Here is a 16306-nt window from a genome sequence, read left to right on the forward strand (position 1 = left end):
GTGTCGCATCCACCCCGTGGAGCAGGGCAGAATTGATGCGGAGAAACACAGGGCTCCCAGTCGACATGACAAATGCATGCCAGAGCAGAGCCGCCGTGGCAGCTGGAATATCTGCCTTTCCTCTTCTGTGCTGCATTGTTCTCCCGTGTGGAATTGATGCGAGGAGGCAAAGCTCTCGAAAGCACGTCAAGGGGTGGTGGTTTCATTTTTCTTAGCTTGAGCCTAGGATAAAACAAATGATGAACTTTCCAGTTTGGATTAGAATTAACTTAACACTTGAATTAAGGAAATATTTATTGACTTGAGACCTGTTTTTAACTGGTATCTACTAAATTCCTGACTTAATCTTTCCTGTCCGATACAAATGCATTATGCATGTTAGAGTTCAGCCTAACCTGTTTGATTTCAGACTACAGGGGTGGACCTGTCTGAAGTTCATTAGCAGATCAGTATGTGATGCAGCCCACCCTTTATCATGATCTCTTGTACTGTTTGTCCACGAGTTGTAGGTACACATTTTCAAAGCCTCCACCACTCAATAAAGAGATGTGGAAAGGAGATGGCCACCCCATGACTGTTGCTGAATGAGATGTGTGCTGCGTTCTATAAGTAACACTGGCCTGTTATCCCTAATGCGATTTGTATTGGGTTGTGACTAATGGAATAAATTAGGACAACAGCAGATGGTTCTCCCTGGGGGAGCTGCTCAGCCAGAACAAACTGGGTCATTCAGCAATCTGCAGCGCCTTCCACCTTGAAGCAGCTTTGCGTTGCTGGGCGCTGGGGAAAGAGTCTGAGTCGGTGCTTTTGATATGTTAAAATATAGCTGTGTGGCATACACCTACTGGAAAAGCTAGCTGGGTTTGCATGAGTAGACCTCAAGTAATAGACCTTAAACATGTCACCCTGGAGGACTAAAAATATGTACTTGGGGATATACACTGTGTAATTAAGGTTCATTAATTGCTGTAGTTCAGAAATAAAATGATAGTTCCCCTAGTCTCTCTTTTGAAAACTGTGTTTTAATATTGGTGTATTTCAGCCTGACATGGGGAAATGGGTGAGAAGGGAAGTATGACGGGAATAGACTGGAGGAGCGGCTGCCTTGGTCTAGAAATCTTGCCTGTAGGAGTCTTTGTGGTTAGCTTTGTTATAAGCTAACAGCCAGGCTCCTTTTAAACCAATATATTTAGAGCTATTAGAGACCAACCCCCTGCAGGAGCCTAGAGTGGTTCAGATGAAATGATTAATATGATAGATGCCATGTATCAAGGATGCTCTGAATGTACTGGGAGCTCCGCTATGGTGTGTTGGTTCACTGTTATTTTAAGGGCAGGATCAAGCCCTTAATAAATCTGCCTCATCTTCCTGAATGCATTAGGTTTTTAAAATGCACAATAAAGGCAGCTCTTTTGTGCAGTACTGCACAACTGACAATACCGATGTTTTCCCCAATTCACTGTGGGCATGATTGAGTTTTGATTGCTTGTACAAAGAGCCCCTTCAACGCTAAGATCTTAAAGGTACAGCCATTTCCACTTGATCGATGCAAGATGCCCAGACAAAAGCAGGTCCCTGAACCCTCTCTCAGTATATTGTTGTTGCTGTCTTTGTAATCTCTACAAAAATCAGGTTTGTGCCTGCATTCTTCAGAGAGCTGTCCCTGTTCCCAAATCCAATAACGCTTCTGCCCTTTCTCTCCCCTGCCCACACAGTGCTCCCTTCCTGAGACTGGGAGCTGGCTCTGCAGCTGCTTTGAGCAGTGCTGTCCTCTAGCCGAGTGTTAATGTAAATGCAGGTAGAAGGGAGAAAAAAACACAACTCAGCCCCCCCCCCCCCCCCAATCCAGCCATCTAGCATCAAGCTGTACCAGCCCTGTTCTTAGCAGGCAGCACCTCTGTTTGCCCCACAAAAGCATCTGTGAGCCTTAGGTCTTGTGAAGAAGCCATCTGTTCTGTGCAGGGTGATTGTTTGCAATCAGAACCCAGGAAGGCTGAGAAGGGACGTGATCCATCCATCTCTAGCCTGCTGGTTAGGTACCTTGTGCCTTCTGCTACCAAGTTTGTGTCCAGGTACTATCATTACCTGTCCTGTTCAAACTGCAAATGTTTTAATCCACAATATGCACCATAAACATAGTTCCTCCGGAGGGGAGTTGTCTGCAAGGTCTTCATTGTGGAAGGGTAGATCTTTCTTCATAGTCAGCCCAGACTGTTGAGCACCTTGAAAATAAAGGCAATCTCTGGCATTGACTTGGGCCTCCATGGCAGTGGTTCCTGCATTGGTGGTCATGACCCCAAACACTGACGTTCCAATAGGAAAGAAAATTGGCATTAAAATGGGGGCAGCCATCAGAGCGCTACCCATGTTTGTGTGCCTGCAGTTACCTGGCGCAACTTCATCCCGTTTCATTCTGAGCAGTGGCAGTTCACACCAGATATTACCACAGGCTAAGAGCAAGTGCTTGAACAGATGCTGCTGCTGGCTGTTTTTATGATGTCCCTACTAGTATAAAAATATTGCCAGGTATATGGGCTAGCACAGAATTACTGGTCTCTATATGGGAGCACATCCAGCAAAAATTCAGCAACTGCTGCTCTTTGGGAAGCCAATATTGATTGCAAACAGAAGACAGGTTTGATGTCCATGTGGTATTACTGAAGGGGCATGGTGTGGTGTTATGTACTACTAAAAGTTTCCAAAGGGCTAAATGTCTTATTCCCGAGTACATCGCATTGCTGTAGTCCGGGGAGGGAGATGACGACAGTGTATATGTATGAGCAAAGTCAAGTCGCCGTCTGCCAGACTGGAAGGGAATCTCCTAGCCAGCCATGAGTCGAGCCAAATGTGTGTCTTTTTATCAGCATTTTATAAATTAGTGACTTATCTGCCTACGGTCACATCAGAATTAGGGTTAAAACCCAAGAGTCTCTGGTCTGGCCAGGCATGTGGTCCAGAGGCACCGCTTTCCTAACCATAAGCTTGTCAGCAGGTTCCAGCTGGAAATCATGTTGTCCTTTCAGTTTATGAATGAGCATGTACAGGGTACTTCCAAGTACACGCGTCTTTGGGAGCTGTAGGGCATGCGTAAAGGAGGTCATGTTTGGCATTTAACATTTCCCACGTGCTAGGGAAATAATGCTAGAAAGTTGTTAAGAGTGAAGAGTTTAAGTTTTCCCTTCAAATGCTTCACTCATGTCCTAGTAGGGGCCCCTTGGGTACTGAAGTGGCTTTCTGAGGACTGGGGCAATCATCTCTCCTTTTACAGTGGAGTTGTATAGTGTTTGCAGCTGTGGCACAGGCTTTCCATGGGCTGCCTACAGCCACTGTCTCAATCTAGCCCTCAGCACCCCCCTAAAGAAAGCCTGTGTCTTATCATGCTGGGCATCATGCATAGAAGACCTGTGTTCAGTGTGTGGGAAGCGCTCACTGTTGTGGAGTTTGGACTTCTCACTGGGCCTGAAAAATAAAAGGAGCTTAAGTACTGGCATGATTATATTATACTTGGGTCCAGAGCTGCTTTTTTATTGCTAAAACAATTTGTTCAGAATCAACTGCAGTAGTAACATAAGTGTGTTTTTTATAATGGACTATAAAAACGACCCCTCTTCTCGGGAAACTCGGAAAGAGCCAACTTGGCTTGGGGAAACTTGTCTCCTCTCCAGACTGAAGCTCCTGGCAGGGCTCATGCACAGGAATACTTGGTGCTGTCACTGTTCCTCTGGTAAGAATGGGAATCTGTTTTTTTGCTGCACTCAGTCAACCCCAAGTAACTGGCTGGAGAGCTGATTAATCAGCTGAGATGCTTAATCATTTTCTCTTCTTTACCTGAAGACAATTTCAGCTAACTGAAGGATCAAACAGGGTTTCCTAAGAAACTGAGACTAGACTCTGCATGAATTGGACAGCTGCAGCTATTGCCTACCTAGGCAGAGCTCCTCTTTGGGGTTTCTGTTACTGTCTTAACACTGTTGAGATTTAGGAAACAGTCCCTGGGTTGTGAGGGGGTGGGCAGGATTGTAGACTGGATGTGCCGTGCTACACGGGATGGATTGTCATCAACCCCTCTTTGATTCAGAAACCATCAGTGACTTGTGGGTTTTTTTAAGACAGCTTCATATGGTTTTTCCATCTGGGAAAATGGATGTATTGCAGGACCTGCTGAAGATAAGAGTCAGGTAACCTAGGGGCCCTTAAGAGGATGTCTAGGGCATTCCCTGCAGGTGGGGAAGGTGGCTAGTGCGTTTGGATTGGGGTATATGTTCTCCAAATGATGAGCTCCTATCTGCGTTGCCAGTTTTGTATATTTTTTTTCATCTGCCTTATTAGGTTTTACTTCTATGTTTGTAGCAATAATCAACGACTGCTGTGTTTTTATCTTGCTGAAATGCAGGAATGCTTGAATATGTGTTTTTGTAGTCTCTCAATACAACTAACATGTTCTGTTCAGGTCCCCCATACCTGTCACACTTGGGCTCCAAATGAATTTTCTTATAGCCTTCCTGCCACCTTTTTACAGTGTAAGTGAAGCTATTTACAATTTAGAGGCAGAAACCTGCATAACCTCAGATAAATTTAATTCATCTTGCCCTGAAACTAATCATTGGATCCATTTTTCTTTCCTTTTCCACTTCCTTCGTTTGGCATTCGTGCATGCTGCTCTCAGTATAAGCAACGAGTATTGAGTGGTGCGTCTGCCAGCTGGGAGGCCTCCCCTTGCTGCACTGTCTGCATATAATGGCTCTGCAGCTGATGTGACGAGACAGTTTTCAAAAGCCATCAACTGCTACCTGGTTCAACTTGGCAGCCTGACTTGACTCTTAATAAAACAGTATTTTATTATTGCAGTCAGTAACAGACAACTCTGAAGGATGTCAGGGCTTTAATTATGCCCGTTTTCCTATGTTCAGTAATTTCTTCCCACATTTTTCTTGGGAGCAGGTTTAGTCTGATCCCAGTGGGGAACTTTTTTTTGAAAATTTTGGGAATGTTTTTTTCCCCAACTGGGCACAGGACTCCATATGTGGCTTCCCCAGTGCTGAATAGAGGGCAAGAATCACTGAGTCTGGCCTTGGAGCTGGTTCCCCAGCCATGGGACTGTGGAGTAGTCGAGGCCACAGTTGCCCAATTTTTCCATGAGGACATCATGGGACACCAAGTCAAAGGCTTTTTTAACCTTCACATATATGATAACCAACCTCTTCCTTTTTCTCCAGGTGATACGTCACCTGGTCATAGAAGGAAATGTGGATGGTCAAGCAACAAACCCATGCTGGACACAGGACTCCAGATGTGGCCTCCCCAGTGCTGAATAGAGGGGAAGAATCACTGCCCTCCATTTGTGGGCAGCACTCCTACCAATGCAGCCCAGGATGCCGGTAGCCTTCTTGGCACCAAGGGCACACTGCTGGCTCCTGTTCAGCTTCTTGTCCCCTGTCCCCCCCAGGTCCTCTTCTGCAGAGCTGCTGCCCAGCCGGGCAGCCCCCAGCCTGTCCCTGTGCATGGGATTGTTCTGTCCTAAGTGCAGGACTTGGCACTTGTCCTTGTTGAACCTCATGAGATTACTTTTGAGTCTCAATCCTCCAATTTCTGTAGTTCTCTCTGAATCCTACCCCTCCCCTCCAGCATATCTGCTACTCCCCCAGCTTGGTGTCATCCACATCCTTGCTGAGGGTGTGCTGCATCCCATCTTCCAGGTCACTGACGAAGTTACAGAAGAACAAAGTTGGGCCCAGGACCGGCCCCTGGGGCACTCCATTTGATCTGTTTCTACAAAGTGCTGTAAAGGGGAAGTAACTTCCTCAGCCTGATGAAGGGGTTTTGAACCTGAAAGGTTGCTGGAAATTGTTTTCCAACTATTTAAGTTGGTCTAATAAAAAATAGCAGATTCACCCAAAGAACCTTGTCTGCCAAAGGTGAAGTAAGGCATTTGGACATGACTAAGATAGTTAAGGATGTGAATTCTGTGAGCTCAGCAGTTTAACAGGCTCAGATAAAAGGGCTCTGGATTTTGGGGATTGGGAGGAGAGCAGGGAAAATGAGCCTTGACCATACTTGTCTGGTGCATGTAATACTACAAATGCCGGAGTCAGGAAGCCTAAAGCTCAGACTCTTTAGTTCATTGATTCAGTCATCTTGGTCAGAGAGGGGTATATGTGCTGTTGATTTGGCTACATCACCCGCTTAAAATGCAAGCTGGTAAGAAGCTGCTTCATTAAATAGGAGGGAGCCACCATATCACTACTGTATTGCCGCTGATGATAGCCTTGAGTAAGGTGGTTAACTTTTGTCTTGCTTTCCCCTTGTACACACTGGTGGTAGTGCATCCTGCCACACAAGCCTGGGAGACTGACTTAATGTTTATAAAGTGTCCATAGGTTTTTTTTTTGATGCCAGTCCAGAAAAATGCAGTATGTTGCTTTATCTGCATGCTTGAGACATGTAAAACCAGGAAGGACTGAGGAATGTGATCTAGGAAGCAGACCTGCACTCCCCCATCAGGCAGTCAGGTGGGGATCAATGGGTGTCTTCAATCTAATTCATTGAATTACTATATATTATGGTCACCCGAGTCAAGGCCACCATTTTTCTGAAGCATCAGGCTAAGGACTTTACTAATAAAAAAAATAAAACCTGCATTTTTTTTTTTAATACCCAACTCGATATTTAAACAGGGTGGAAACGTAGTCTTTCATGCGGAGGCAGGAACAAGCAGTTGCACTGTGGGAAGAGGAAGGAAGCCTGTGTGGTACACATCCCTTCTTAATTTTAAGGCAGCTGCCATCAGGCAGCTCCCATGATTATTTTAATTACAACATTTTATCAAATGTAATCCAGAGTATATAAATAGCAAGGACTGCTTCCATCACCTGTGAAATTTCTGTCTGTTGTGGAATGCCAAATTGGTTCTGATCAGAGCAGGTCAGGCATTTTCCAGTGAAATGTCTTTTCCTCAGAAAAACGTTGCTTGCCCAATCAAAGCTTTCCATTAAATTGTTCTTCTCAGCTAGGACAAGGATTGTCTAGTACAAACAAGGAGCGGAGCAGGGAACATGCTTCTCTCTGAACAGGCAATGGCCCATGGCTAGGGTGCTTTGCAGGGTGTTGGGCCTGGGAGCTGAGTACCTGCAGAGCCTTTGGTCACCGAAACAAGTGAACCGCAGCCTTCCACAGCATTCGCATTCGGCTATCACAAACCATTTGGAAAGAGCTTAATACAGAACAGGAAAACTTTTGAAAATTTCAGACTTCTGTGGGATGGGAAAAGCTTCCTACCCCTGCTCTTTGTCTGATTTGAAGACCCAAGTGAGCAAAAACTTCATTGTTTCTTTATGGCTCAGTTTCTAATCAGCAGTTTGCATAACCTTCTGCCTTACACACATTCCTTCAGTTCCTCTGGATTGGGATATTTGGGGTATTTCAGATTGCCAGGCAGCTTGGTGTTCTGGCCAGCCTGCACTTAAATAGCTTGCCTATTGATCTCCAATATGTTCTGGTTTCAACTTACTAGCTTGCCTCCTTTTTAAACATACCACTCTCTCTTTTTTTTGTCCCTGAACTCTTACTGCTAAGGAGAGACACCAAGAAGGAGGCTTTGCTCCTGGTGACGCATCTTGTTCCACGTGATCTTGTAGGGACCTGAACTCTGCCCCTGGGCAAAGCCAGGTTGGAGTTGGAGAGGTTTTGCTACCCTTGCCTTGCTCCAGAATCGCACCGATGCAGCAGTTGCATGCTAATCCTGTGTGCAGGTGTTCTTTTAATAACAATACAATTGTTATGTCCGTACCGAGACAGTCTAACCTGGGTGATTTCTGTGCTGTTGCCGGATTGCCAAACCCTTCCAAATCCGGCTTTCTCTTTTCAGAGGGCAGATTCATCAGGATGTGCCTCTAGTTTGGGTACTTAGGATGGGAAAATTTTGCCTGTGTCAGAGAAGATGAAGGGGACCGGTTTTCATTTTATGTCTAATTCTTTGTTGCTTCCAGGTTTTCTTTTCTTGTACATGTATGTGGCATTTCTGTTGGAGACAAAGTTTCTGTCTTCAATGCCTTGTCTGACTCCAGGGCAGAAAGCTTGTTTGGCAAAGTCTCACCGTACCTGTAGCATGATTTGGGGTTTTATCAATCAGTGCTTCACGCTACACTTTTTAGGTAGCTGGACTGAGTGTTTGTTACCCATGCAGTCTCAGAGTTGGTCTGGCTGTGGCCAGCAATTTGAGGCATGTCAGCATGGGGCAGAGCCCATGATCTAATGGGAAGGATGCTTGTGCATTCCCAGTGCCTCTGCATAATGCACTTCCGGTTCTAGTGTGTTGTGCTGCATTGTGTCTTGTAGACGTGTGTGCCCCGGAAGTACAGCCCCTTCAGGCTTTGAGGAGGGCTGTCATTTCTCCTTGTCATGCCAGCTTTTTCCTGTCACCTCTGTATTGGCAGCTTTTCCAGATGCTGCTTACGCTAGTGTTTCTTGGCCTTCTCGATAAACCATGTACAAAACATTTGGAATGACTCGCCTGTTGCTTAAATAGCTTCATTACAATCCAGTGTGGTATATGTGTTTCTGCTAATCCCAAAGGGCCCTGTCTTTATTGGCACTGTCATTAGTAGCAACATTTGCATAAATGTTCACTAAAAGACTAGCTTAATTAATAAACTGGATGTCGGTACGAAAAGACCTGTCGTAATGACAAGAGTATAGTGGTATGCTAAGTAGCTTGAAATGAGGCTAATTACTGTTAAAAACACACTTTTTATCGATAGCCACACATCTTGTAATGGGTAACAGTTTTACTGATGTTTTTCGGCAAAACGTGATGTCTCCCACTCCTGCATCCTTTTCTCCCCAGCCTACCCATGATTCAGTTATTGTGCAACGTAACTTTCCTTTGCAATTACCAAGATCGGATGTCATAGTGAAGTAAGTAGGCAACACTCAATTCAGACTATAAATGTTAAGCGACTAGAACCTCTGGCTGAGACCCTCATTAGATCACTCAAGGAATAGCAGGTGATTTAATGTCCAGATGTGGAGGGAAAGCCCTTGGCTTGGAACGCTTGAATTCTAACCAGCCATCAAGCAGGCAAAAGATACAACAGCAACAAGAAGCAAGCGATTGAATGATGAAGGTTAATTCTTTGTCAATGAGGATCCCACTGAGGACTCTTGAAATAAGGCCAAGCTTTTTCCTAGATGAAGCATTCCCTGTCCTGCCCTAGATTCCTCTATGAAGGCAGTGGGGGGAATGCAATCATGACCTTCCCCTGGTCCATCTTACTGTGGTAGGCAGTGGCAGCGAGATGGGTGGCATCTGATATGGCCACATTGGACTGACATAGCTCAAGTGCCTTGCTCCTAATATCCAGAGAGCATACTGTGACTAGCGTCCTAAACTAGGACCCACCTGACACTTCCTTGAATGGTTGCTTGGCCTATAGTAACTTGAATTCTTCAAGGTGATGTGATCTGTGTAGATCCTGCTCCCCCATTCCTGCTTTCCCGATTTCTCACCAATATAGCGTTTGTGTTGCGAGGGAGAGTTGTGATCCCCTTCTCACCTTCCAGAGGAAGCAAAGGACTTGTGCATGGTCCAGGGGGACATTACCAGTCAAGAAAAACCCAGTCCCATGTATGTGAGGGTCATGTAGTCATGAGACTACAACATCTCAGACCCCAAAATAAGGAACCATGTAAGGAGATCCCACACTATGAATTTTTTCTTTTTTTTCTTTTTTTTTTTTCTTTTTTTTCTTTTTTTTTACAAGTTCTATCTTTCACTTTTAACACTTCTTTGAGGACCTCTTTGTTCCTCAAAACACATTTCTTCCAAGACTTGGATATGAGAGCTATGATGGGGCCAGTTATTGGTGAAGCTTACGGAGAGAAATGACTGGCAGGGAAATACCACAAGACCAACAGCAGTAGCTAAACTGAAGGGCCTGTAAGCCAAGTACACTGAGGTTATGCAGAACATCAGTTAAAGAACTGTCTAAATTAAACTCTACAGCTGATGCCTGCTGTGAAGGGGGAAGGGGTGTGACTCTTCAGGTTTTAACACTATTTACAACATTGCTGGAACCTCACAGCAAAGTATTTTCACAGTGAAGAAGTGACACTCCTCTGTCAGATTTGGAGATCTTGCTAAAACTCAGAACACCATTAGTCTGTGTTGGCCTGTCTGCAAATGGGAATCTGCAATCTGAAGTGCAGACAGTTTACGAAAAGAACTTCAGGAAGCTTGTGCTGAGCAGGGGTTACTCTTCTTGGAGTACTAAAAGATGAGGAGCTTCACTTGAGACTTTTTGTCTCTTGGAAGGAAGAAAATATCAGGGAAAATGTTAGACAGTAACCAGGTGAGAAGGAATGGCCAAGGTGGGTTTGTCAAGAGGAAGTCATGCTTCTCAAATTGATTTCCTTCTCTGGCATTTTAGGGTTTCTATGGTTGGGGAGGAAGGTTGTAGATGGAGCAGTAGGTATCATTAAGCATGGACTTCAGTGACAGTTTTAATACAGTCTCCCATAACATTATACTTTGACTTTATTACAAGTATCTAGATGAAACTATTAGCTGGCTGCAGAACTATTAGATCTTCATATCCAAAGACCCTAGGGGGTCCAGTTTAACAATTCCATTAATGACTTGGAGGATGGAATTGTGTGTGTTCTTAATAAATTTGTAGATGGATACAAAGCTAGGTGGGATAGTTTGACTCCTAATCCTATCCTCCAAAGTGCTGCTGACTTAGAAAATTTGCAAAAAAGATCTGAAATTAAATGAAATTCTACACCTTCCTTGAAATGAAAAACTGGACACACTAATGCAGATGAGGTCTAACCCAAGCTTAAATTGTTCTCCAACTATTTAGTTGGTCTAATAAAAGATATCAGATTCACCCAAATAACCTTGTCTACCTATGTCCTTAGACGAATACAGCTACAGCCTACACCCCTGTAAGTTAGAGGTTATGCATTGAAACAAGATTCCTTAGAGCATTGTTTCTCAACCCATGACCCAAAAGTAGGTCGCAAGAATATATGAAAGGGTCGCAAACAAACTTTTTAAAAATGGATTTTCCTTTAAAGGAGAAAAATGTGGGAAACTGAAGCTTTTCCCTTGCAGAGTTCCAGCCTTCAAGGGGCTGCTTGACAGCCCCCCCCCCCAATGCACTGAGGGCTGGGGATAGCGGGTCGGGAGTGAAGGGCACTGGCCACCAATGTTTCAAATGGGTCCTGGTACAAAAAAGGTTGAGAAACGCTGCCCTAGAGCAGCAGTCTATAGCCGGCTTTGGGCCAGGTTGAGTTGAAGGTGGGTGGGTGCTAGGATCCAGGTGCAGCTGCTGCTTTTCCCCACGCCCACCACTGCCACTTTCCCCCTGTGACTGCTGCAGAAGCTCCCTGCCACCCAGTGCCCCTGGAGCTTGCCCACAGGCTGGTCACTGTCCTAGAGACTGTGGCATCTTCATCATTTGAAGGTTTTAAGTGCAAGTTTAGCTAGGATGGATTAGGCAGGAATGATACTGCCTTGAGCAAGGGATTGGACTAAATGACCTCCCTGAGGTCCTCTTCCAGCCCTACTTTTTTGTTCTGTGACTTCTAAGACTGGACTGTTTACACAACTTAAACAGTTGGTATAAGATATTGTAAGAAGGTGTCCACCTGTTTTGGTGTCTTGCAGCCTCCAGCATTTAAGGTCTAAGTGAGAGAGAGGAAGAGAGGAAAAAACCCTGGTCAGACCCATTTCACTCTCCCTTTCAACATCCGCTCTCTGCCACTGTGACACACATGATCCTGGACAAGATGGGCCCTTGGTCTGATGCAGTTAATGGCAGTTCTTATGTGAAATTATAGCATCACTTGGATGTTACAGAATTGCAGGATAGCCCTGACCTTTTATAGGGCTGTAACTGTGGACTCCTCCCATTTTCCCAGGTGATCTGTATATTTCCAAAGAGCACATGGACTTTAATGTCATCTGACCTGATATATCTTCCTTTTAAACTAAGGCCAGTATAACTTGGCTTAAGTATCTAGGTATCCAGTGTTGCATAACTTTCTCAAACCAATCTTTAGAGTAGAGCAGGAGACCTCAGTAAATTCTGCAATTAATGATCAAGTATGATAGTCATAATGGCTCTAACTGCTGACTTACGTGTCCTTGTGTTTCTTCTCTTCACAGATGGAGCTGAAGAAGAAAAAATGGAAACCGAGACAGACGGGCAACAGTCAGAAAAGGTGAGTATCTGAGCCTTCAGTCTTTGTGTGGTACTTGCTGAAGTTTGCCATTTGCAATTAAGTTGGCAATGATTATTACTTTTGTACTGCAACAACATCAAAAATCATGGCAGCGTTGTGCTAGCCACTTTACACACGTATAATGAAAACTTGCACCCTGCCCTAAATGGCTTGCAATCGTTTAGAGCACCTGATTTGGCCTCAGCTTAGTGTTTGGGTCACTCTGCTGTTTTAAGATTGCTCAGGGTGGAGTTGTGGGGGCAAAGTGAGAGGAGTGAGTCAGTCTATCTCAGTCCCTGCCAGCCCCAGAGCTGCAAGAAGTACAGGGGTAGAAGTGGAAATGTCGATAAGAGCCCTGGAGAAGCTGCACTAGGAACTCCTGATATGTTCTGCACTAGAATTATAGAACAAAAGAGTTGGAAAGGACCTCCAGCGGTAATTTAATCCAGTCCCCTCTCCAGTGGTAGGATCATCCCTATTCAAACCATCCTATACAAATCCACGATCAACTCCTTAGCAAAACTACACAGTTAACCCAGACACAATACAAGGCCTAACTCCCTAATTTGCCACAAGTAAAACAAGGGGACCGTGGCAACCAATGTGCTGCTGCTGGAAGGGTTGTTTAAAATACACTCGAGAGATCCAAGGAAGAGGGCACACTCCCATCAAAATCCCCAGTATTGGCTGTGGCCAACATCCAGTGGTTTTGAGAGAGGCAAAAAAACCCAAAAAACCCCTGACATGTTGCAGCAGGAGGGGGAAAAAAATGTCTCAGTCCCAGTGGCAACCAGCAAAACCCAGAAGCATGAGACATACCCATAGGAGAGCATAGGCATTGTTGCTCTTAGATCATCCCTGAGCAATACCTGTTCAACCTTCTCTTGAGCACCCCAATGATGGAGAGTCCACAGCTTCCCTAGGCATCTGTTCACTACTGCACTGCTCTAACAGGGAATTACATTTTTCCTGATATTCAGTCTAAACCTATTTTGCTGCAGCTTCAAGCCACTGGTCTGCATCTTGTTCTCTGCAGCAACAAAAGGTGTTGCAGCGACACTGATTCAGGATTTGAAACATCACATGTGAGCCTTGTGGCTCCACTTAGCTTCCTTCAGTGAGAAATTGTCTCCTCAGGGTTGAGAACCATTCACTGGGTACAAGACCAGCAGAGAGGAGTGCCATCCAAGAAAGTTTCCTGTTTTTAGAACTTTCTAAAACATTGTGTTGCACTGTCCGTGTAACCCATTTTCAGAGCTGGCATATAGAGGATGTTGAGAGGACAGAAACAACAAACATTATTCTTGCATTTCCATTTTGGGTATCGTTTGGAGCTGGTGGGCAGCTGGAGTGAAGTCTTTTGTCCATGGAAGTGTTCCAGTGCAGGTCATGATGGCATAGGGGTCTTCTGGCAGTGTGACTTGGCCCTGGTTTAGGGCTTGTTCCTACATTAATTGCAGTCAGAGGCAAATTCTTGTTGGTTTCAGCGTGTGCAAGATCAAATGCTCTTCTACCAAGCGGTCTGGTCTGCCTGTTCCATCTATTCATCTTCATGGAGAGTATCAGTAGGAGAAGACACTTGTGACAGTGACTTGGTGGGCAGTAGCTCCTTTCATACAGCAGAGCTGTCCATTGCTAAAGGCAGTGACTTCTGACCTGGACTGGATTCAGACTTGTGCCCTAGGGCTTTACTGAAGACAAAGCTTTAAATTGCTGTGGTTGCTCTTATCTGTCATACTTCCTTGTCATCCCATTTTTTCAGTCAAATAAATGAAATGTTACTGGCTATAATAGCATGCAAAGTTCATCGTTCTAGATGTTACTTCTTGCTTACTGTATTCTTCTCTTGCATAATTTTTACATTGCTTTTTTGAAAGATGTGTAAATATAGCACATGGTAAACAAGAGCATGAAAATCATTGATCCAGACTTCTTGGAAAATGATTCATCATCTTGTAGAACAGAATAGATTGGACGTATTTAAGAGTTCGGATTGAATTCCAAATGGAGAAGTATTTGTCACCCCTAGCTTTATCCATGAAACCACTGCTGATTTTCTTATACAGTGTCAGGCCCCCGAGTTTTAAAAAGAGAGAATCCCTGAAGGAAACTCTTTATTCTGTTTACAAAAGTGTGTTCTAAGGAGTGGAAATGTTTATTGCTCCCCTCTAGCTACAGGGCAAAAAGGCTTTTTCACACAGTGAGTAATTAGGCTGCAGCTTCATGGCCTCAGATATATCTAGTGGCAATGAATTTAGCAAAATTCACAATAGGAATATACGTCTGGATTGTCATCAAGGGGATCCATGTTCATTACATGCAGCGTAACAGATTTTCCAAGGGATGCAACACCTTCTATGCAGCAGGTTTTAAGCCCATCCCTAACCAATAGGTGTTGAAATGAGATGATGGGTAGGAGCCAGGACAGGTCAGTGCATATTTCCTGCTGCCAAATTTTTGTTGCATCGTCAGTCAAAATATCTGCTGTCCATTTCTGCCTGCTGGGTTCCCAGACTGAATAGACTGTCTGATCCAGTGTGGTCATCCCTGTTTCCCCCAAAACCTTGACCTTGGTTTTCAAATGCATCTCAAAAAATTAATTAAGTTTTAATCTACCTTCCTAGGGATGTTGGAACAATTTTAAAATGGAGCTGTGAACCACACTAATGTTGCATGTCTCTTATCTTTTCTCTTCTGCTCTGCCTCCCTCTCCCTTCTACCCGCCAGGTGGAAAGTAAAGGAGAAGGTGAAATGGAGGAAGGTGAAAAAGTTCAGGAAGGAGAAAATGAGAGAAATCCAGAAAAGGAGCAAGACAGTGAAGTGACTGCTGATGTCAAGCCAGGTAATAGATAGCGGCTGTTACTCAACTTCATGTTACCTTTAATAGCCTTTCTCCGAAGATATAGGAAGAGACTATAAACTTAATTGTGGCAGAAATATTTCCTCTCGCACATCAGGCCTGCTGCTTGGTTCGGCAGTAAATATTCCATTTTAATTTCACTGCAGAGCTCTAGCACTAAATTCTTTCATGAAAGCAATTTAGACTTCAGTTGGAGCCTTTTTTCATATTGTCAGTAAATGAGTAGGTGAATAAATTGCTGTACTAAAGTGGGCACATGCAGCATAAAGGAGTTCCCCCAATTGCCATGGCACTGGTCTCTTCCACATGCAAAGGGGCAGACAGTCGGAGTTGCTTTTATGCTCAATAGCTATCGTGCTTGCTCAGTTTCCACACATGGCTATGCAAGTCATTTGACCAGTTGGGGATACTCCAATTTCTGAGTATTTTATCTTACACATTTTAAAATACTTCAGTCCTCTTTTACGAACATTCTCTCATACTACATAGGTCTGACCCATCTCTTCTGGCAGATTTGCCATGTCTAGGGTTTTAGGAACAGGTAGAACAAGACACTAGTCTCAGTTTGCCTCTCCTGAATGAAGGTGGTGATGAGATGCTGGGAAGACAACTTAAGATTGGTTTGTTGCGAGACTGGATCAAAGATGGAGAGAAATGAACTGGGTAGAGAAGGCAGGGACTTCGGAGTGCCACCCTTGGCTGTTCCGGGAAGGGGTAGGCGGGGATCTCTGGTGTGCGTAGTTCTGGAATTAAAATAGCTTTTGTGAAAACACTTGAAGTAGAGGCGCAAGAGTGTGAAACACCCAAGTGGGAACATTGTAATATGCTGATGTATGGATTTAGGCTGTGTGAGCACAGATCTGCATGCTATGTAACCCTACCCCTGGTGTGATAGTCATTAACACTGAAGTACATATGTATCAAGTTATTTTTGGCGTTTCTTTAGAAGAGAAGGAAGCAGAGGAGAACAAGGAAAACGTTGATGCAAGCAAAGACAAGGAGAGTGATACTGGGAAGAAGAAAGTGGAACACGAGATCTCTGAAGGAAATGTAGCAACGGCTGCAGCTGCAGCTCTTGCCTCAGCTGCCACCAAAGCAAAGGTTTGTTGTGTACAAATTTCCGTAGCCACTGACTTCCAGTTTTAATTGGGGGCGCTCGAAAAATGGTCCATTGTTCCAGGTCACAGGGACTTGAAGTTCTACTCTCTCGTTCTTTACATA

At 44.4% G+C, this 16306-nt stretch overlaps 1 protein-coding gene across 1 annotated transcript in view; it reads left to right on the top strand.

Annotated features, from left to right (window-relative positions):
- SMARCC1 (SWI/SNF related, matrix associated, actin dependent regulator of chromatin subfamily c member 1) overlaps positions 1-16306 on the top strand; it is a gene marked incomplete at its 5' end in the record, with an annotated part of 134336 nt that overhangs the window by 79310 nt on the left and 38720 nt on the right. Inside the window, 3 exons of the mRNA XM_019536695.1 lie at positions 12170-12225; positions 14953-15067; positions 16032-16186. Coding sequence (XP_019392240.1) covers positions 12170-12225; positions 14953-15067; positions 16032-16186 — 326 coding nt within the window. The remainder of the gene's footprint in view (positions 1-12169; positions 12226-14952; positions 15068-16031; positions 16187-16306) is intronic.

This window comes from Crocodylus porosus, unplaced genomic scaffold (genome assembly GCF_001723895.1).
Source record: "Crocodylus porosus isolate Cpor-Errol unplaced genomic scaffold, CroPor_comp1, whole genome shotgun sequence".
Lineage (NCBI taxonomy): Eukaryota > Metazoa > Chordata > Crocodylia > Crocodylidae > Crocodylus > Crocodylus porosus.